Source organism: Leptonotus elevatus, chromosome 15 (assembly GCF_054856555.1).
Source record: "Leptonotus elevatus isolate MCC_2025b chromosome 15, RoL_Lele_1.0, whole genome shotgun sequence".
Classification (NCBI taxonomy): domain Eukaryota; kingdom Metazoa; phylum Chordata; class Actinopteri; order Syngnathiformes; family Syngnathidae; genus Leptonotus; species Leptonotus elevatus.
In genome coordinates, this window is record NC_141253.1 from 13,913,711 (window position 1) to 13,934,969 (window position 21,259).

A 21,259-nucleotide genomic window follows, 5' to 3' on the forward strand; every position below is an offset into this window, starting at 1 on the left:
CTATCATCCATGTTAGCTGTTTCTCAATTTGCGTTCTTGTCCTTTCTTGTGATCTCGTGAAACATCATCAGCCTTGGCCTAAGTCCAAATTAAAGTTTTGTACGTATAAAGCATTGCCTTATACATGTATGGACTAACAATGCCGCTCACTCGCCGTTGGGAGAAGAGAAGACACCGGCGGCCATCGTACGTTGCTATTCAATAAGTACACAGCCATTTTAGTTACAAATACACTAGTGTTCTTAGGAAGTATGTTCTCAAGTTTGTTCTTAGACAGACCGTAAGTTCACAAGACCGTGCTCTGCATTCTTTAAGTTGAGAAATATATTTTGTGATTTTGATGTGTTGGGTATTGTCTTTGCTATGTTGCTACGCTAATGTAGCGCCCGAGACGGTAACACATGTGGCTCGAAACTGTTCACTTTCAAATGTGATGTCCATTCATGTTATTTATGCCATTTATCCTCCTGATATGATCAACTAGGCTGGGCGAAGAGCCACTTCCACTTTCAAGTGACAAATAAAGTCTGGCAGTCTTAAATCTTGTTGGATGCATAAATTAGCAAGAGCTAACAGCGTTAGCTTCTTAGAGACACATTCTTGTTTGCTCATTAAAGTGGTGGTTATTTGGATATTTGTGTATTGAGATGTGTTTTAAATTGTGTGTGTGGGGAGGGGGGGGGGTGCAATATGCCTCATTGGAATTATCTTTGTAAAACATAATGACCTGATGATGTGTAACCGAAGCTATGAGAAAGACATTCTTTGAGTTCCTCTTTGTGGCTTTCCGCTCTACTCTCGCACTACTTCACAAACCACACGTACACGCTATCGTACTAACCGTCAGCGACTTTGAGGAAATGGCGTGAATGATCGGGACTGTTAGAAAATGAGGAATTGAGTGTTCATTTGCATGTTACACTTATCATGTGAGACGCTCAGAGCACGGCTATGAATATTTTATGAGGGGGGCCCAACAATGACATTGAAGATTATCGCACACTTGTTTGCAGCTGCTGTGACAGCATCCATCTCCTCCGGTGGCGGCACGTCGGGGCCAGCAAGGAGCTGAATTAGTTTTTTTCCCAACACATTGCGTTTCTCTTGGCTGTACTGCTTCCAGTTGGGTAGGTGGGTGTCAGATTTTTTTTCCCCCGTCCAATCAAATTTCACTCTTTATGTGTTGCCATGTCATCTAATCTGCCCAGTATAAGGGCATTCATTACTGAAGCATGGAAAATATTTTTGACTGGGAAATATATTTGAACGTATTTGTAAGTATGTAAAGTTTGAAGGTACTTGTAGGATAAATGATAAAAACTTTGCACTTTTCCCCCATAATGCCACAGGGGGGGGGGGAAACCTCCTGTTTTTGTATTTTTTATTTTTATTTTCAGTTTTTCAGAATTTTTTTGCTGTTTGAACTGATTTTTGTTCTGTCATAAAAAAAAAAATCATAAAAACAGGAGGAAAAAATACTCCAAAAACAGAAAATAAATATTCATAAAAACAGGAAAAATAATTATTCTAAAAAAACATAAGCTGGTGCTCTGTTTTTCGGAGTACTTTTTTATTTTATTTTATTTTATTTTTATTTTTATTTTTATTTTTTACCTCTGAACTCCAAGTGACTCACTAATGGCGGGCACTTTCCCGCATACCTTCAATGTACCTTCAACTATATCACATAATGGCTCAGTTAAGGTAAGTATACGAACATATCAATTGATCGGCATTATTTTAGTAAGCTAACAGTTAAGTTTCTACAGAAGCGTATTGCATGTGGGAAAGTGCCCGCCATTAGTGAGTCTGCAACAAGTCACTTTGAGTTCAGAGGTAAAAATAATAATAATAATAAATAAATACTCCAAAAAACCGAAGCTGGTACTCTGTTTTTCTGAATATTTTTATTTCTGTTTAAAAAAGTAATAATTTTACCTCCTGTTTTTCTGAATAATTTCTTTCTCTGATTTTCTGAATATTTTTTATGGCAGAAAAAAATATATGCAGTAAAACAGAAAAATAATTTACACAAAAAAATAAAATAAAACAAAGCTCCCCAAAAGAATTAGTCAGAAAAACAGGAGGTTTTTTTTCTCCAAGTGAATGCAATACGCTCCCGTAGACTTGCGCATGCGCTTGTAAAAAAAAAAAAAGAACAAAATAAAAGAATGGCCTCTTTTTTTTTTTTGCATTTGGTCTTAGAGGAATATGTTTGAAAATTAATACGTTGAAACGTATATGCAATTTGAATATATTTGCACTTACTGTACTGTATTTGTAAGTACGTTTGAACATACTTGTAGGCTAAAGGCTAATTTTTTTTTTTTCTATAATGACATGTATTGACAAGTACAAAAAAGTAAAATAAAACATATAAAGTTAAAAATAAACTTTTTTTTTTGCATTTGGCCTACATTATATACCAATATGTTCGAAAAATATGCATAAATAATATATGAATACATTTAAATGTATTTGCAAATATGTTTGAATGTATTTGCCAGTCAAAAATGTTTACTTCACATTTGGTGTTCTATGTTTCCGTACTTCAGAATCAGTTGTGCTTTTTATTTACATATTTAATGCTTTAATCATGTTATTTGATAAATAATAATAATAAATTGTGCCACGTACATCATCTGAATTGCTCCAGATGATGTACGTGGCACAATTGTGTGCATTATATTGCGATTTTGTATACTAACCATTGTTTCTACAATTGTGACGTAATAGTGGTTGTATGAAGAAGAGGTGGATTCAGCCCAAGTACCAAAAACACGGCCAACCACTTAACCCCATTTAGCTAACACCCGAAAGACGGTAAATGCAAGCTCACTCCTGTCGAATTGTTTATTTACTTTCAGCTGGTTCTTCATTCCCAGGATGCTTTGCGTTGTCTGTCTGGCATCACGCATGGGGCACATGAAGAAGCCATTAGGGGGAGGCGTATAGGAACCAGCAGCAAGCAGCAGTCGTGGGAGGCCAGCCAAGTCGCTGTGTGAACAATGGGAACCCGGCTATACAAAAACATCCTGAGATAGAGAGAGAGAGAGAGAGAGAGAGAGAGAGAGAGAGAGAGAGAGAGAGAGAGAGAGAGAGAGAGAGAGAGAGAGAGAGAGAGAGAGAGAGAGAGAGAGAGAGAGAGAGAGAGAGAGAGAAAACATACCAACTTTCCTGTATTTGTGTACCTGTAGCGCAGAGAGCTGCAGGAGAAACGCAGGGTGCATGTTGAAGGTTCAACTGCAGGTCAAGTAGTTTTAAAATAGCTTGGGATGTCCTGCACTGTCCCCTGTAACACTTATGTTAAGGTCTCTTGGAAGCCCCCACGAGTTTAAAATGATTATTAAGAGGCAAGGTTCAAATCCAAGCTCTGGCCTTCTCATGCGGATTTTTCATTTTCAGTTAGGGTTAGTGATGACTCAAAATTAATAAAGGACAAACGCTATAGAAATAGTTTGATGTTTTCTTCTAACACTTCCACAGAGGTTATATTTTTAGAATAGAGGTGCAGATCAAACTCCGTACAGTACACGATGTCAAACAGAAAGTTCTCAGGCCGCAAAGTCACACGGCTGTAGAGGTAATGTTTTATTTAACCGCTAGTCAACGCCCACTCAAGTGTTGCACCACCAACAGGTTCAACGTGTCGACGGATGCTTTGTCATCTTGCCTTTTTTCCCACGGCCTTCCCCACGTCATGGAATTTGAACACTCAGGTAGCCTATCACTTCTTTACTTGAGGGTTTAGTTTACTTAGTTACTTGTTTGAAAACAGACATAAATGCTTTTTACGTAATCATTTGTCAAAATAAGATGAAATGAAAATATACGTGCAAAGTCAGTCGTGGTTGAGATCTTGATTGATTGATCTTGAAAACAGGCACATCTGTGACATAAAAGAACACGAACCAGGAACATTAACGAATATGACGTAATAGATTCTGAGAAGGAAAATAGTTTTCGGAGTATTCGCCACCCAAGATCTTTTTTAAGAGAGTTGTTTGATGTTGTCGGCTCTGAGAATGATTCTTGGCAAATGCGCTGTGTCTCGTGCCAGCCTTAAAACCACAAGCTTCTCGCATTCGAATATCTTCCACCTAATCAACATCTAAATACATGTGCAAACAAGGTGCATTTGTAGTTATCATAGCTAATTAAGCATTTTTTGGTCATCAGTGCCAATAATTTAGCAAAGCTATGGCAACACGTTTTGATAGCATGCCCAGTGATTGTTGTTGTTTTTTCAGTAAGAGCACTTGTGAAGTTCATCAAAGAAAAAATATTTTATTATTTGTGCCATGTTATCACAACAGATATTATATTCTAAGATTTTTTATTAAGGTGACCAGACATCGCAGTTTATCCGAGGCAGTGCTGGTTTTGAGGATTTCGCCAGCCTTGTTGTTTTCTCCCACATTTATGCAAATCCTGTTCCGGCGTCCTGTTTTTTGTTTGTTTGTTTGTTTGTTTGTTTTTAAGTCCAGTCAGCAAGCCAATTGTTTGGGCCATGTGTATGTCAATCGCACACTTGTCATGGCAATTCATACGATTAACCAATTAAAAAGAAATGTAACGGTTAAATCGCTAGCTAAATCGTCATACCGAAACTAGAACTACTTCCTGCTTCCGTGTCTAAGAATCATGGGAAATGTAGTCCCACTAGCTTAATCCTGCGATCGTTGGTCAGACTCAACGCAAACTGAGCTTTTTTTTTGGCGGCATATTTCCAATGAGGGACCGGCGCAAGGTAAACGGCGCAGGTAACTTCAAATAGCAAAAAAGTTTAATAATGGTGAGTGCATTGTCTTATTTACAACTGTTGAACTGTCAACCAATGTAGCATTTAGCATTCTGTAAAGTAATAACACAACCAGATTGACTAGCGATTACATTTGTTCTAAATAGTTCCTGTTGAGAATTTATCGTATTTTTGATTTTCAGCATAATTGCCAAAGGATCCTGGTTTTGATTTTGAAAGTCTGGTCCCCTTAAAGTGTTCTGCAGTGGTCTATTTCCTGGTTGCCATTAGTCACCTCTTCAATAAAAATGTTGTCCTTACCACCAGCTGAGCTGGGAGGTAAATACAGGAGAGCGTATTTTGTCATCATTGTTGATGTTGGTTAGTGTTTCTCAATCCGGCAGATGCCATTCAATGCACGGCAGTTTCCCTTAGTATGTTTTCTCACCGTGCAGTGGAAAGGCATCATTACAACTGTCTGAGAAATTCTATAATGACATGCATAACCCTGCCAAAGCTTTTCGCTGACTATTTCCTGGTTAATGGAGGATGACGGCCAGACGGGTGGTGCCCTTACGGTTCTAAGGAGTAGACTGTTCCTTTCACTTTATTTATGAAAAACGAAACAAAAAAAAACTAGTACACCTAATCCAGATCCTCACTAATGACATAGTTTTGGTATGTGTGGTAACATTTACCCTTTTATCTAACATGACCAGATTTTCACAATTAAAAAACAGGACTCTACAATTTTTCTAAAAATCAAATATACAATAAATTCTCACCAGGAAGTATTCATAACAAATGTAATCCCGAGCCAATCTGTTGATCAGTGGTTGTGTTATTACTTTGGCTAATGCTGAATGCTGTTTTGAGTGACAGTGCAACAGCGCTAAACAAAACCACGCGTTCACTATTATCCAACATATTTTTGCTCTGGTTGTGGCAATGTAGTTGCCCCTGAAAAAAAAAACATTATATCCTGCAACTTGATTTAGCATGCGGCTGTTTTGTTCTCTAGCTGTATTACGCAAACGTAAATTTAAAATGAAATTTAACAGTTACATTTCTTTTTAATTGGTTTATCTCTGACAACTGTGTGACTGACATTACACATGGGCCAACCAATTGGAAAATGCAGGACGGACCTGCGTAAAATTGCGACAAAACAACGGGACACAAGGCTCAAAACGAGTCGCGGTTAAACCCTAGTTCTACCATTTCTCAATGACAGCTGTGAAAAAGTGTTTGAAGGGGAAGTCAACCTTAAACATTTCTTGACAATATGTTAGTGACCTCACTAGTCTAAACATGACATACTGATTAATATTACATTTGTTTTTGTCAACATCAGAAGGCGAAAAGAATTTGTCACTTGCTGTTGACTGAAGATGACATCATTGTTACTGCGGGCTAAGGCAACGACCAATCACAGCTCACCTGTTTTCTGAAGCTGACCTGTGATTGGTTGTTACCTGAGACCTGACCAACTGTGATGCGAGGTTATTTTCGTTAACGAAGCTAAAGAAAAAAAAAAAAACTCAAATTCCAAAAACAATTTTGTTAACGAAATAAAATAAAAAAAACGAAAATGCTTTTTTAAAACGAAAACTAACTGAAACTACATTTTATATTTACAAAACTAACAAAAACTAACAGAAATTACAGCGAAAGCGTCCTTAATTTTCGTCTTTGGTAATTAATTTAATACATGAGCCTTTGGGGTTGATTTTAAATGTGATTTTAAGTATATTTATTTTGATATTAACTGGAATAAGGACGTTTGAAAGTGTGTCACACAGAAGTGACATCATCTAGCAGCAGCCAATAGAAAAGCACCTTCAGATGACGTCGCTCCTTGGCGACAATTGACTTTTGGCTCCAATGGCTCGGCTCGCCTGTTTTTTCATTTAAGTCAGCCGAAATGGAATGCTATGTAAGAAATGTGTTACTTTTTTCATTTCACCATGGTATTTATTAAATATTGCGCACAAGTAATGCACATTTAAAAAAAATAACCTAATACTAAAACTAAGCATTTTTTTTTAAATAACTAAAACTAATAAAAAACTAACAGAACCATCCTGAAAACTAATTAAAACGAACTAAATGTAAAAAAACAAAACTCAAAACTAACCAAAATGAAAATTCCAAAACTATAAAAACCCTGCTGTGATGCCATCTTCAGTCGACAGCAAGTGGCAAAGGGTCGCCCCCTGAGATGGACAAAAACTGTTGGATTTTGCTGCATAACTTATGTTCCACTAATGCAATATTAACCAAAATACCGTATTTAGACAAGTAGGGCTGCATAGAACATATTATAGTGAAGACATTTTTTGGAGGGGTTGACATTTTCTTTAAAACAGCAAAGCTAGTGGTGGCCCAAGCCCTTTAGCTATAGCATTCCATATGATACACTATTCGCTCAAGTTAGTGAGCTCTTCTCCTTTGCAAAGATGTTAGACAGCATGCTTATTTCACCGATGTGCTTTAGGCTGCCTACAATAAAAGGCCTGTAAAATGTGAAGTTTTATAGTGATGGGGGAAAAAAAATAAAAAATCTGTATCTGGTGTGACCGGCGTTTGCCTCCATCATCTCCTTCACATCGAGTTGATCAGCTTGTTGATTGTGGCCTTTGGAATGTTGGTACATTCCTCTTCAATGGCTGTGCAAAGTTGCCGGATATCGCCAGGAACTAAAACACGCTGTCACACTCAATGGGTGATACTGTATGCTGCAAAATAAATGATTTCATAACAAGCCGCAAATAATTCAAACAATGAGGCTTAGTTAAGAGCAGAACCTTGATGGCGAGCACAAGTGGATGCATGTGTGCGGGTAACATAAAACCATCTTGCAAAACACACGCAAGGGAGGGCAAGCCTTCTTTAAGCGGAGCCTACCCACAATGCACCAGGAACCTTTTATGCCAGCAGTGAAAGGATGAATGACAAAGGGAGAGAATGGCGAACTGGGCTGGGCCCGCTTGGTTGGAAGACAAGGAGGGAGGAGAGCGAAAGGAGGGTGTGTGTGTGTGTGTGTGTGGAGGGGAGGTTCACCAACTTCAATGCAGACTTTGTATGTACTTTTGTACATGCGTGCCAAGAGAAAGATGCATACACTGAAAGTTTGGAGTTTAATATTTTCTTTACTGGCTTGTACACAAACGTACAAAAATAATACAGCACTCATCTCCACGTGACATCACGTCATCATCACAGTGTTACAAACATTCCCAAAAAAATCGGAAAAAGGAAAATCAGCCGTTTCCTCTTGCTTGAAAGCAACAACAAAAAGGATCTGAAACACAACTTGCTCCAAAAAAAAAGACAAACTCAGCACTTTTTTTTCTTCACAAAAAAAAGAACAACACACTCATATCATGTACACCACTCGGCGGCTGGCTCATTACGTCATAAATGTTATGACTGGTAAGCCTGACAACCACACAACCGTGCAATTTTTTTAATCATGTTACAATGATCTTACCATCAAATGTATTATTCCCCTTTCATAAAAAAAAAACAGGAAGACAGCACTTCAGAAAAGAAAGTGCTCCAAGTTTTATCATCATCATCATCATCATCATCAGCTTGATATATATATATATATATATATATACATATATATATATATATACATATATATATATATATATATACATATATATATATATATACATATATATATATATATATATATATATATATATATATATATATATATATATATACACACACACACACACACACACACGCACACACACAAACACACACGCATAACTTTGCTGGAAAAAAAAAAGTTTCCACAGAGTAACATGCACATTTATCACCTGGAGCGTATATTTATACAATAGTATTTTTGCTGTTTGATTTTTTTTTCTATTCAGAAAAAAATTCTTAAATGTCAGCACATAAAAAGCCAACTCCAACAGCAGTCATCAGTGCAATATTGAAACAAAAAACAAAAAAATCAAAACAAAAGAAACATCAAGTTTAAGACAAGCGATGCATATTTCGTGTGTTGCCTGATACCAACCCAATCGCTTCAGTTTACTGGTGCTTGAATATTTGTGTGTGTGTTTGTTTGGGCCTCATGAGAAGCATACACTTTCAAAGAACACACACTCTTCCCATGAAGCTGCTGTGAAGCCTTTGAAAAGAAAAAAAAATAACTACGACAAAATAAAAGCAGCATTGATTCAAACGTTAGGGTGACTTTTTTTTCTTCTTTTTTTTTTTAATGCAGCAGACAACGTTCAAGAATTTTCTTTGTGAGTCCTGCAATTGCCACAAATGGTGATTTTTAATGTGTGTGCACGTGTGTGTGTTTGTTCAAAAAGTCAGTAGTAGTAACTATTCCATCCAAAGCCAAGAGGCGCTCAAGGCTCCGTGTATTTGTGCAATTCAAACTCCCTGCATTTAAAAGCCATTCCACTTGTTGCCTTGACTGAAAATATCCCCCGTCCCCCTCCCAAAAGGAGAGATTCCAGAAAGGCACACTGATGCTTAGCTTGTCTGAGTCGGTTTGGTTGTAGTGTGAAACAAACGGTCCCAAATGAGGATGCAGGATCTTTTTGTGGGAGTGGAAGGGGGGCAAAAAACACACAACATACTGGCATAAGCACAACATGAGAATACTTTAAAAGTCGAGGTAGCTGGCAAAAGGCAACCAATCCTGATTGGAGGAACACAACGGGAGGGGAGGGGGCACACACAGAGGGGATACCTCCACATGGGACAGTTTTTTTTTTTAAACTGAAGCAGCTTGAGTCACCCTCAGATCATTTTTTCTCTCTCTTTTTTCAATCAAAATGTACCTTCATAAATATAACAAAAATAAAAACAGCCTGCTTTCACAGTGAGGATGTTAATAGAATACTGAAATGAGTTTATAAAGTGATTCCAATCTTTCATTTTATTTGTATTTTTTTTATTTTAATTTTTACTGAAGCAGCTGTTTTTCTTTAAAGTAGCAACACGATGACCATTGGTAGGCTGGCTTGAAAAAGTTGGACGCCAGCGTGCATGATGGCAGGTTGAATGTTTTGTATGTCTTCAAACAATGACAGAAACAAAGTAAAGCTATGGTGTACAGTACTTCACAACCACAATGAAGCCATTTGTTGTTATGACGAAAAAAGAAAAAAAAAAGCACATCGGATAGCCATAATGCCGCTCTTTGAGTTCTAAACAATTAAATATATCTGCCTTTTCTTGCTTTGTGTGTCTTCCCTTTCCAAATATTCCAGCATCAAGTGCCCTAATTCACTTTAAATAAGTTATAATTTTAGTGGGCATTGATGAGCATTATTGAGTATGGGGGGGGATATCAACAATGAGTGGAACGCACCATCTATAGAAGACACATTCAAGAGGAAAGCTTTTAGGACAGGGGTGGGCAACCGACAGCTTGCGGACCCTTTCGTGGCCAGCCAAGAGCGTTTGAACAATATCCAATAATTATGATGAGTTTAGCACCACCCCTGTTTTAGTACCAACAAACCAAGTGTGTGTTATTGAAAGATTCCAATGGAGCCCAATTGATGTTTGGCACATGAATGAGACAATGGAGTGGAGATTTTTGTTGTTGCCATTACATTTTTTTTTTTTTTTTTTTTTTTTTTTTTTACCTGACACACAGCCGAGAGAGAGGAAGAAGGGAGTGAGCTATATCACCGGGCCCCAGACGAGTACTTGGCCTTGGTGATGAGGTATAGCACAATGTCCTGGTGACCTCCGAAGGCGGCGATGTGCAAGGCGCTCCAGCCTTCCCGGTTGGCGAGCCGGATGTCCGCGCCGAACTTGACCAGCAGCTTGACCAGCTCCAGGTTGCCGTCGATGACGGACTGGTGCAGCGCCGTCTGACCCTCGGGTCCGAACGAGTTGACGTTAAACTCGCAGTTCGTCATGTTCTGCAGCAGCGAGTGCAGCTCCTTGGTGTTGCCCTTCTTCACCGCCTCCTGGAACACCCTCTGCGGGGCCGAGCATGTGGACACGTCCGCCTGGCTCATAGCTGCGTCGGAGGACGAGGAGAAGGGAGGGGAAAGGGGAAGGGGCGCCCAGTAATCCCGTCCACAAAAGCTCTCGTGCTTGGCCACGCTTGTTTGTATATCCCCGAAAATGAGTGAAAACACGCAGATCCACAAGGTAGCTGATCCCGTGTTTTGCGTGAAGTGGCGGCGGTGACGTGGGGGTCCGTACAGTTTCCTAGCAGCGGCAGATGATGCGATATAGGGACACTTCGGATCGCTCTCCCTCTTTGGTTCTCCCACGCCCGCCGTTCACGCGAAAGTCTGCCTGGAAAAGCGGGACACACGCGCGCACAAAGTCCAAACTAGATCAGACACTGCACCGCATTCCAACACATCCAAAAGCGTGCGTAATGCTTTTACGCATAGACACTTTGGGTTCCGAATGCTTCTTTCGGGCTTACCTGTGGGACGGACGGGTCTGGAACGCTGAATAAAAGAAAAACAAACAAAAACAAACAAACAAACAAACAAACAAAATAAGATACAAATCCAGCAGCGTGTGGTCCGCTTTGCTGCGTCCTCCGTGCGCTCTGGCTAGCTGGTGGCTGCGCTCTGGGGGAATATTTTACGCGTCCTTTATTTGCATGACAATAGTAGGGAGGAGGAGGAGGTAGGGGGGTGGGGTGGGGAACAAATGTGGAGGAATGGGTGAAATCCCGGCGAGGTTATAGGCTGATGCCGGCGCTGGAAGAAAGAAGGCGGGAGGGAGAGGCGTGGCCTTGTCTGTCTGACCCCCCCCAACTGCAGTCAAACGAGCAACCATCCACTTATCTTTCTATATATCTATCCATCCAACTACAGTATTAATCATTATGTTTTAAGGTAGTTGGAAGTGCTGTAGAACAATCTAAAAATGTATTTATTAAACTATATGGACATATTTGCACCTAGCATTAATAACTTATGCTACTACTACCAAGTAATAATAAAAAAATAAGTGGTTATGATTACTTTTCATAGAACTACATGTCAATAAAAATGAAAAAATACTCACTTTGCAATAACACATATAGCAAGTCCCCATGACTTATTTTCATGGAATAATCATCAAACTGTCTAATGAAACATATAACCAGGTGGTATAATAGTAATAATACTAGCCACAATGATTACTTAACATTAAAACCCATGTCAATAAAAAATGAACAATGATCTGAATGTCAAAAACTCGACATGCGAGCATTTTCCCATGATATGACGTGTTCAGGTGCTGATGTATTCCGGCCACTTCACCGTTTGCTACAAATTAAAAATTCCAAGCAAACATTGAATTTCTTAATTACTTACTCACTTGTTTTTAACTACAACGTTTAATGCCATTGAACATTCAAGGGGTTTTATCTAGTGTACTCGAAACCGTTTGCGATGGACAAAAAGAGTGAAGCAAATGGCACCACAAATGCCCCCAAACGCAACCCGGAAGTTTGTACCCTCATTTAGAACAACTGCCGCGCAGGAGATTAGAGCCGGCTTCTTAAATCATAAACTGCGGATATATTGCAGTTGTTTTGAAATGACTAGACTGTGTGGGACTTGACATAACAAAAGAGCCCGCTCTACTTCCTCTTTCTTTTCTTTTTTTTGCGAGTGAAAAGAGGTGACGCTGTGCGCGGATTGACACGCCGCTCGGCCGCCCCCACCACCGTGGGAACCGAGTGCCTTTGTGTGTGTGCGCGCGACTGACGCCTAGTGTGAGAGGTGGTGAGAGAATATTGTTGAAGTGTAACACACGTATGGATGGAGGAAATGAGTGCAAACTGCAGAAGGTGCATTTGGGCCGTTTGCACCGTTTGTTTTTTGTTTCCCACACTCTGAATTGTACATTTGGTGCACATTTGCGGCCGCAGGTTTCAACCTCATTTGCCTGCCCCAAAAAGAAGAAGAAAAAAAAAGAATGTATGTGAAAATGATAGATTTTCAGATTTATGATGCGACCACCAGAAAAATAAGTAAAGAACATATCTCCCATTTGGAATTTCTTACCTGATTGTCTTGAAAATACTTTTCTTCAGTGGGTGCGGCGACTTAAGTAAGTAAAAAAAATCAGCTAAATGAATCGGCTGCTGCCACGTGCAAAACAAGAAAACCACATGTCTGGTATCAACAAAAAGCTCTGGGGTTTCCACAGCATTAAAGGCTGCTTCTGATTGGTCAGAATTACTTCTTGAATGCCCGATTTGAAATTGTTGCAACACTTCACAAAAAAGTAATTGAAAATTCAAAAAAAAATCATGTTAGTATAGCCGCATGACATTTTAGGATTACAAAGGTCACGTTATCGGAAGTATGTGCTGTTAATTTCATGGGTTGTTTTAACTGCACATGAGGACAGTGGCTGATTTTTTCAGACAAGGACAGAGATGAGATCGGTGGACAAGATTGGTTTTATTTTATAAATCGGGTCTGATACCAATCCCGGCCGATCGATTGGTGCACCCCAACAATGGAAAGCGTGCATGGCAACTACTGAACTATTGCTAGTTAGGCACTGTAAGCCTTCCTCAGTCCCCACTGCCTGAGTTACCATGCAAGGGAGAGAAAGGAATGATTTTTGTGTCCATTTATCCAAAAGAAAATTTGTGAGGTCCTTGTTCATCCAAAAAAGTCAGTCAGGACTTATCCAAGCATGCCTTTAAGGCGTGGCCAATGTGCTAAAACTAACATTAAATTTAACTTAGGTATCAAACCGGAATGTGATTCATCAATGCATTTTTGTAGGTGCGTCTGCAGGTGTCGGTGAGCTTCCTTTTTGTTTGTTCCCACAGCTGCAAGCGTTCAAAAACAAAGCTCTGACTCACTCCAATCAATGTGGTGAGAATTTTACTCAGATCTTTTTATGGCGTGTTCAGAACCAGATGCGTACTCCTTTCTGCGCCGTCGCTGACCTGCAAGAGTGCACACGCATTGTACTTCAAAAATGGAATGCAGCTCATAGTTTTTCTGTGTCAATAGGATTTGGATCTACATGTGTTTTGCTTATGTTTATGTGTGTGTTTTTCTCCCTCTCTCCTTGGCTTGGTGAATGGAGGCGAACTTGCGGAAAATCAGGAACATCTGTCCACCATCAGAACTTTGGCTTCAGTGCGTCTGGACACTTGGAAAACATTTGTGCAGACCGCAACAGCAAAATGTTTTAGCATTTCTTCCGTTGAATTCTGAGGAATAATTCTCTGGGAAGCAGCCAAAACCAGATAAACACTACTTGGGAAGTAACAAAAGAATGATTGGATTCAAACAGTTATTATGACATTATTGGGACCACTAAATCCTCCATGATGGAATCAACTTTTAGAATGATCACAGAAGTCAGTTGCGGTTCTATTATTGGAGCCCTATCTCCATTCTATCACAATGTGTTGATAAACAAGGCGTGCATTTTCCAGCGTGAAGACAAAGAGCCCGGAGCTGAGGTGACGCGTTATAAACGCACGAGCCGGACAGAGCGGGGCGACTCGCTAAGCAAGGCCGAGGTTTGGCGCCGAGACGCGCGGGGAAAAACAGGGGGGTTGGGGGGTCCCGGGAGATGGTGGGGAAGGTATGCATGTGTGCCGCCGAAAACGAGGAGACAGGAAAACTCGTAGAGGAAACGCATGTAAAAGTGTCATGTAAAAATGTCAGTTAAAAAAAACTGACATTGGTAACAGTGACATTCTTGCTGCAGAGCCTGATGAACCCACTAGTATGTGTGTGTGTGTGCGCGTGTGTGTGTGTATGTAGAGTAAGAGAGAGAGCGGTGACGTGGTAGCGAAGAGGGAGGGCCTTCTGCATCCAATTCATTCCGGACACCACGTGTCCTCAGAGCGTGGGAAAGAGGCGAGCTTTTCTTCCCAGCAAAGAAAGAGCAAGGATCAAATAACATGGCGCTGCAGCAGAGATGGTGCTCAGCGCACAGACGGGAGTTCACTATAAAGGCAGAGCTTCTGCCGAGAGAAAGTGGCAAGTTCTGCAGAGGGTTGAGGCTAAATGAGAGAGGCGGTGTGGTTTAGTTTAAAGGCAGAGGAGCTGAGCACAAAGACATGTGGAGCTACCACCACCTGGACTAGGCACATAGGGCGTTATTTTGGAGATATAGGGTGTCAACTCTACGCATCATAACCATTTCAGATGTCCTTGATCAGTTTTTATAAACAGTTTGAAAAGTGTGGAGCTAAATGCAAAAGGGGAGGTGTCTTTGTTCAGTCATATTTATTTAAAAAATAGCACTGCGGACAGTTATGGCAATCCATTTGTAATATGCGAAAATGTTTGGGAAAAGCTGGTCTAAGAAAATCATTCGCGCACTTTTGGGAATCAGATCACTCGTACTGATAAATTGTGGAAGTGTTTACACAAAAAAAACAACAACAACATCCATTTAACCAACATTTACCAGAAACATAAAAAACAAAATAAATAAATTAATTCAGTAAAGACTCAATGCATTCAAGTGCATTGAGAAAACATCTGCTGTGAATTGGCACTATATAAATAAAACTGAATTGAATTAAAATGCATCACAAATTCCCAATGTTCAACTGGTTAATGCTCAAGAAAGTCCTAAATCACGAGTCAGTCACAAATCTCTGGCAGGTCCCGGCCTAAGTATCAAGGAACCCCAAGTTTTTGTTCCACATCTAGAGCAAGTCCAAATTCTTCAGAACAAAATGTCCCAAGACGTTTGTTGAGTTTTTGCCTCAATAGTCAAATCAAGTTCCAAAATAACTGTCCAAAAACGGTCCAAAATTATTTGTCCAAATTGGGCAAAGCCCTTGTTCTTATTTCCAGATATAAAAACAAAGTACCAAGTCATTTGATCCAAGTCTCAAGGCCCAAGAAAATCCAAAATAATCTGCCCCTAATCTCTGATATGACCCACAGTTAAATGTTGGGAGTCACAAGCTTAGTTGTAATTGTGTAGTTCTTGTAAACTACTCATAAATCATGACCACATTTTTTGGTCCCAGTCACTTGGCATCAATTCCAATCAGTCAAGTCATTTGGTTTTACACAAATGTTTTGCTCTGGTCAAGAACTTGGTCCAGTCCAGTTTTATGGCAATCCTTGTGTTTAGTTATCCAAAGTACATATTTTAGCAGTCTTTACTTTAGCATCCCTAACAGTCCGTAGCACCTAACAAGTAATCAAGTTTAGCCGTGACCCAGAAAACACACACACAATAAAAAGTATTTCAAGAAGAGTTCTCATGTCAACACAATCCAGACTATCATTGCCATCACAGTGTTAATTGCATGTCAGGTTTAGACATCATCTCCTTTGTCCTCAGCAGCTTCTAGTTAAATCCAATGTTCAAATTCCCACACAGAAGAAGCAGGTCTAATTCCACAACACCCACAAAGAAAAGATCCCCTCTATTATCCTTCAAAAGACACAATAGTTTACAAAGTCCCGACAGTTAACTGTATTGTATGGCGTAACATTACTTCTACTGACAAAGCCTCAATCTGTGGTAGCGAATCCCTTGAAGTTATGCAATTAGCAACCTGGCGTTAGGTGACGTTTAAGAGAGGTTCCTCAACTGTGTCATTCCCAATCCCACCAGCGGAAGGAAAGTATGAGGACAGTCAGTGATGTGTGATTGAAAAACACATTTACCTCAATGAGTCCCAGCACAACATGCCTCCGGAAATCACTTACTGTGGCTTTTTTCTTTTCTTTTTTTTTTTAAATACGAGCCGTCAATAAAGTCAAGTGGACATCTGCCAAGCGTTAAGGATTGTTGGATTTTACGAGTGTACGAAATGCATGTGGATCTCTTAAAACCTTCAAGGGCAAACACATAAAGAATGATTTGGGAAGAGAGAAAAAGAGGTTAGACGAAATGTGAAGGAATTCTCACCGCATGTGTTGGGTTACTCTTTCAGGTCAGAACCCCCCCCCCCCTCCCCCTCTCACAACCCCCAAGCTGTTCATGTTACACCTGTGCAGCGTCAACCATTTTTATTTATTTAGAAAACACCAGCAGCAAGTACATTTTCACAATGCTGCAAATTATTCATTAGAAGAAACAGAATTTTTTTTGACAAATATTGAATGTACAGTTAAACGAAACTTAAGATATAACCAGAGAACTGTTATTAGAAAGCATAACAAAATGACTCGCTTTTGCTCAATATCTTAAATAAAGACAATTGAAAAATACTAGCGTTGGGTATCGGAATCGGTATTGGGGGCCAAAAAACGGTGCCGGAACAACACTAAAAAAATACTACAAAAACAGTTGGAATTAAAAGATGAATAAAAACAAACTTAGATGTCATTTCTAATTGGATTGTTTCTTCAAGGTTTACATTTAAATTACATCACGGCAGATGAGTGACATCTCACAAGTCAAGCCGCTGGTTCACACAATTTCAAAACGTCAACAAAAAAATGCTTGAAGAGATGTAATGAAAAATGTGTTTGCATTTAAACCCAGGCAAAAAAAAAAAAAACTTTAACAATGTAAAAAATACATTAGAAATAAGTCACTCTATTTGTGGATTGCTCGCTTTAGATTTGTATCTCCCTTACAATAGCATTAAAATATTTATTCTGCACCTTCATCTGTGATGTGCATGACCTCCTGAAACATGGACAGAACACGTTCAAAGTGAGAGCCCTCCCAGAACACCTTTCCACACCGGGTGCAAACAAAGTAGTGTGGTACCCTGGGCACCAGGGTCGGCGGTACTGTGTGCAGCTGTATGGGTGCCCCCCCAGGAAAGCTCAGGGTCACGGGGTCCAGATCTGACAGGGAGGCCCAGTTACACTGAAGACTATACCTGGGGAGTTCAAGTGGCTCCTCCTCAGGTGGTGTCATTGACATATCGGTTGCCTGCAGAAATCCTACAAAAATGAAGTAAGAAGAAAATGCTTAAAGCGGAAGTCAACCTTAAACATTTCTTGACAATACGATGGTATATGTGACCTCACTAGTCTAAACATGACATTCTGATTAATATTACATTTGTGGAATATGAGTTATGAAGCAAAATCCAGCCGTTTTTGTCAACATCAGAAGGCGACCATTTTGCTACTTACTGTCGAGTGAAAATCACATCACAGTTGCTCAGGTCTCAGGTAACAACCAATCACAGCTCACCTGTTTTCTGAAGATGAACTGTAAGTGGTTGTTACCTGAGACCTGAGCAAGTGTGAAGTCATTTTCACTCGACAGCAAGTGGCAAAATGGCCGTCTTCTGACACTGATGAAAAAAAACAAAAACGGATGGATTTTGCTGCTTAACTCATATTCCAATAACACAATATTAACTAGATTGCCAGATTAAGACTAGTAGGGCTGCGTAGAACATATTATTGCCAAGAAATTTTGGGGGGTTGGCTTCCCCTTCAAACAAGACTATATGTACACTGATACATACACACATATACATTAGCATCATTTTATGCTAGCTATGAGAGCCATTTTGTGGTGTTTGACTAACCTTTCTGTTTAAGCATCCGGATCATGTCTTGTCTAGACAGTGCCACGTACTGATCACTGTTGCACGCCTGCAAGAAAAAAAAAAGACAAAAAGAAACAGGAATAAAACAGGAGCTATTCATAAAGGCATTATGAATTAGACACCAGTAGTAAAAAACATGCGACAATGTTTGCAATAACATTTTGACTGCTATCATTTGTCTCGATGTCATTCGCACAAAATGAAGTTGTGAAGTTTAATGGAACTGTGGTATGTATACATGGAACAAGATCATCTTTACTTTTATTTTGCCGACATTTACAAGTGAATTGTGTAACAACTTGTACTGGTAAACTACCAGAAGCAGACAATTTTCCCACCTTGTTGCTTTGGTGTAAAAGGAGCAACACACAGATCAGATCTTTGAGTGTGTGTGCATGAGAGCATTTACGCCTCTGTAACATTCACACGTCCATGCTGTCCTGTCCTCGACGATGGAGGACACCCATCCTCCCCGGCAGGACATTAGTGACCTCTTGTTTGCCGGCCCCTGACGTTCGCACGCACACACAGACACACACTTGTCTGTGAGCCTTCCTGACAGCATGTGAGTGCTAAAAGCCTTGTCAACACACCTGAGCTCCACCCAGCAAACAACATTCCACTTAAGTGCAGCGCTTTAAATCAAACCCAATTCAACACATTTCACTCAAGTAAAAGTATTAGCCGTGACTAGCAAGGCAGGCTTTTAACTTGGGCCTGCCGCCTACCGAGCAACATGGCCAAAAGCGACTGAAGTGGACAATTGCGGAAAAAGATATTCACACTCACACAGCAAGCCTTCGCATACATATATATATGGTCAGCTAACGTTTAGCTCTCAGTTATCTTGAACGCTGGACCTGAGAGACAAATTAGCTTAGCGCTAGCTAGGACGAGGCTAGTAGCAACGTAGATAGATTTAAAATGGAACCAGAGACAAAAATCTAGAGCTGTCAAATTATTATATTTTTAAATCAGATTAATCACGTCTTAGAATTTTGATTAATCATGATTAATCACTATGTTTTTATCATAATTTTTTGCCGGCCAAATTTGAAGAGCACCTGTTATGTGTTAATTCTTTCTACTTTAATGTTATCTTCCACATTTTTTTTCCCACAGCACGCTCTCATTCTCCTCTTTTTCTAATCAGTTATTTACTTGCATAATTTAAAATGAAAAAAAAAATTACCTCAATATTTTGACATGAACAAATATTTTGAATGTCATACTCAAACATTTATTAAATGCTTTATTTTAATGCATGTAGTCATGTTTATTTCTCAAACATAACCTACGCTACTTAAAACCATTCACTGTTAAAGCAGAACAAAGCAGCATTTGGCTTTTGTTGATTATGGCGGCACCTATGGACAACAGCGGTATTGTTTCCCCTTTAATTTCCCTTGAAAGAACGACATTTCCCATGAGGCCAAGCACATATCATCGTGAAATCCGGACGTCCAAGGAGTTCGCAGTTTGACTGAATTACAATGTTTCCAGTAGCTATTTTCTATTTATTTCTTTATACAGCACTGTAACATTTAGCGGATGGTGGTTGTGATCTTACCTTCTTCATTGTACACACAAATGGCTGCGCTCCCCCCATCCCTCCCTTCCCGTGATGCATTCACAAGCATTCGTAAACAAGAAAGAACACAACTTTTGAGTGTTGCGTGGCTGGTCTGGTCAGTCTGGAAAAGCGAACTATCAAGCTGATGGCTATTTATTGCTACCACGCAATTCTCCAATAGCTAACATTAGCATATAATTATTTTTTATTTGAGCATGGAAAGCTACCTTCTAAAAAGAGCTGAGTCCCTGCAAAAGCAGCGTCGGTTGGAAATCCCCTGTCATTCGCCTCGCCAGCGAGTGAAATTTTTATTGTCGCCGCAGACACAAATCTTCATTTCTTGGGGTGTTTTGTAGCTTCTGCATGATAACAGTAATCGCGCGTAGACATTTGACTCGAAAAGGACAGTCTGCACGTTTGTAGTTTTTTGTGTGTAGCAGAGTTCACACCATCCACCTCAAAGTTGTTTAGTGCCACTAAAAATGATACAGAACCCCTCAGGCCATGACAAAGGTTTCATTAATCTATCTGTAAGTCAATGTTTCATCAGCAGAATTATGAAAATATGAATTGAAGGTTCAAATCCTATTTAGTGTTAACTTTAAGCGGATCATCTGCGGACAAAATAAATAGTGTGATTAATCTGCGTTAATACATGATAAATGCGATATTTTTTGTGATGAATCAATGAGTTAATGCTTTAACATCACTAAAAAAAACTGTTTTGTTTTGTTGCACATTTTTTCAGATTGTCAGAATAAAGCAAGTAGCGTAATATTCTAAGATTCATTTACACCTAAATCTGAAATTTATGACTCACTAATTGCTTTTCCACACCCACTCAAATAAAAGGCTAAAATAGGATGAACAATATAATTTTTTTTGTATAATATTAGCATTTATGGGTGGCAAGACAGATGAAATGCCCTCAAAGATCCTATATGGCCCACAGGCCGTTACTTCCCCGTCCCTGGCTTACGGCGAGCTGTGTTTGCCTCTGTGGAGACTGAGGTCAAGACATGGGGAGAGTGGCTAGACAGTGGAGGTGTGGGAAGAGGCTGAGGTGTCAGCTCCTGTCTTGTCTGTGGGAAATGAGGCTCATCCCTCCCGTTATTCCGCCTTCACACTCACACACATGGAAAACATGCATTCGCGCACACACCAGAAAAAATTCCACCGGCACAGACAAAACACTCGTAGTGCGTGCAAAACCGCATGCATCCAAACTGCACATGGATCACACATACGAGCGAGGCGGCAGCCGGAAAAACAGAGGGCTATTTGCTCAGCTCAAAAGTTTCCCAGAGTGGAGCAAGCCAGAACCTGCAGTGAACTCTCAAGGCTAAGCCACGCAACAGGCAGGCACACACGCAACCTGCATGGAAATGGTTCCGTGATTCATCAAAACACGACAAGTGCAGGTATGCTGTGAAAGCGGACGAGAAGGCGCACACAGGGTGAT

At 39.9% G+C, this 21,259-nt stretch overlaps 2 protein-coding genes across 10 annotated transcripts in view; both read right to left on the reverse strand.

Annotated features, from left to right (window-relative positions):
• Nucleotides 1-8,453: 8,453 nt before the first annotated feature.
• On the reverse strand, nucleotides 8,454-11,559 carry nrarpa (NOTCH regulated ankyrin repeat protein a). Of its 2 annotated transcripts, none has more exons than XM_086095914.1 (2): nucleotides 11,181-11,559; nucleotides 8,454-11,040 (listed from the first exon to the last, which is right to left on the reverse strand). In XM_086095914.1, exon 2 carries the CDS (start codon nucleotides 10,756-10,758, stop codon nucleotides 10,420-10,422), a length of 339 nt encoding a protein of 112 aa, XP_085952040.1. In that variant the 5' UTR covers nucleotides 10,759-11,040; nucleotides 11,181-11,559; the 3' UTR covers nucleotides 8,454-10,419. The 2 variants fall into 2 exon arrangements, with proteins under 2 accessions (XP_085952040.1, XP_085952039.1); XM_086095913.1 differs by having other exon boundaries at nucleotides 8,454-11,044; nucleotides 11,181-11,553.
• A 5,142-nt stretch (nucleotides 11,560-16,701) lies between these two features.
• The window catches only part of exd3 (exonuclease 3'-5' domain containing 3), a 47,799-nt gene continuing 43,241 nt past the window's right edge, over nucleotides 16,702-21,259 (reverse strand). For all 8 annotated transcript variants that reach the window (XM_086097379.1, XM_086097376.1, XM_086097377.1 and 5 more), the window contains exons 20-21: nucleotides 18,204-18,270; nucleotides 16,702-17,604 (exon numbers count right to left, since the gene is read on the reverse strand). In XM_086097379.1, coding sequence (XP_085953505.1) covers nucleotides 17,306-17,604; nucleotides 18,204-18,270 — 366 coding nt within the window. In that variant the 3' untranslated portion in view covers nucleotides 16,702-17,305. The remainder of the gene's footprint in view (nucleotides 17,605-18,203; nucleotides 18,271-21,259) is intronic.

Bases quoted from the DNA above. Each gene is read 5' to 3' on its own strand.
- nrarpa (XM_086095914.1), bottom strand. From the start codon at position 10,758: ATGAGCCAGGCGGACGTGTCCACATGCTCGGCCCCGCAGAGGGTGTTC.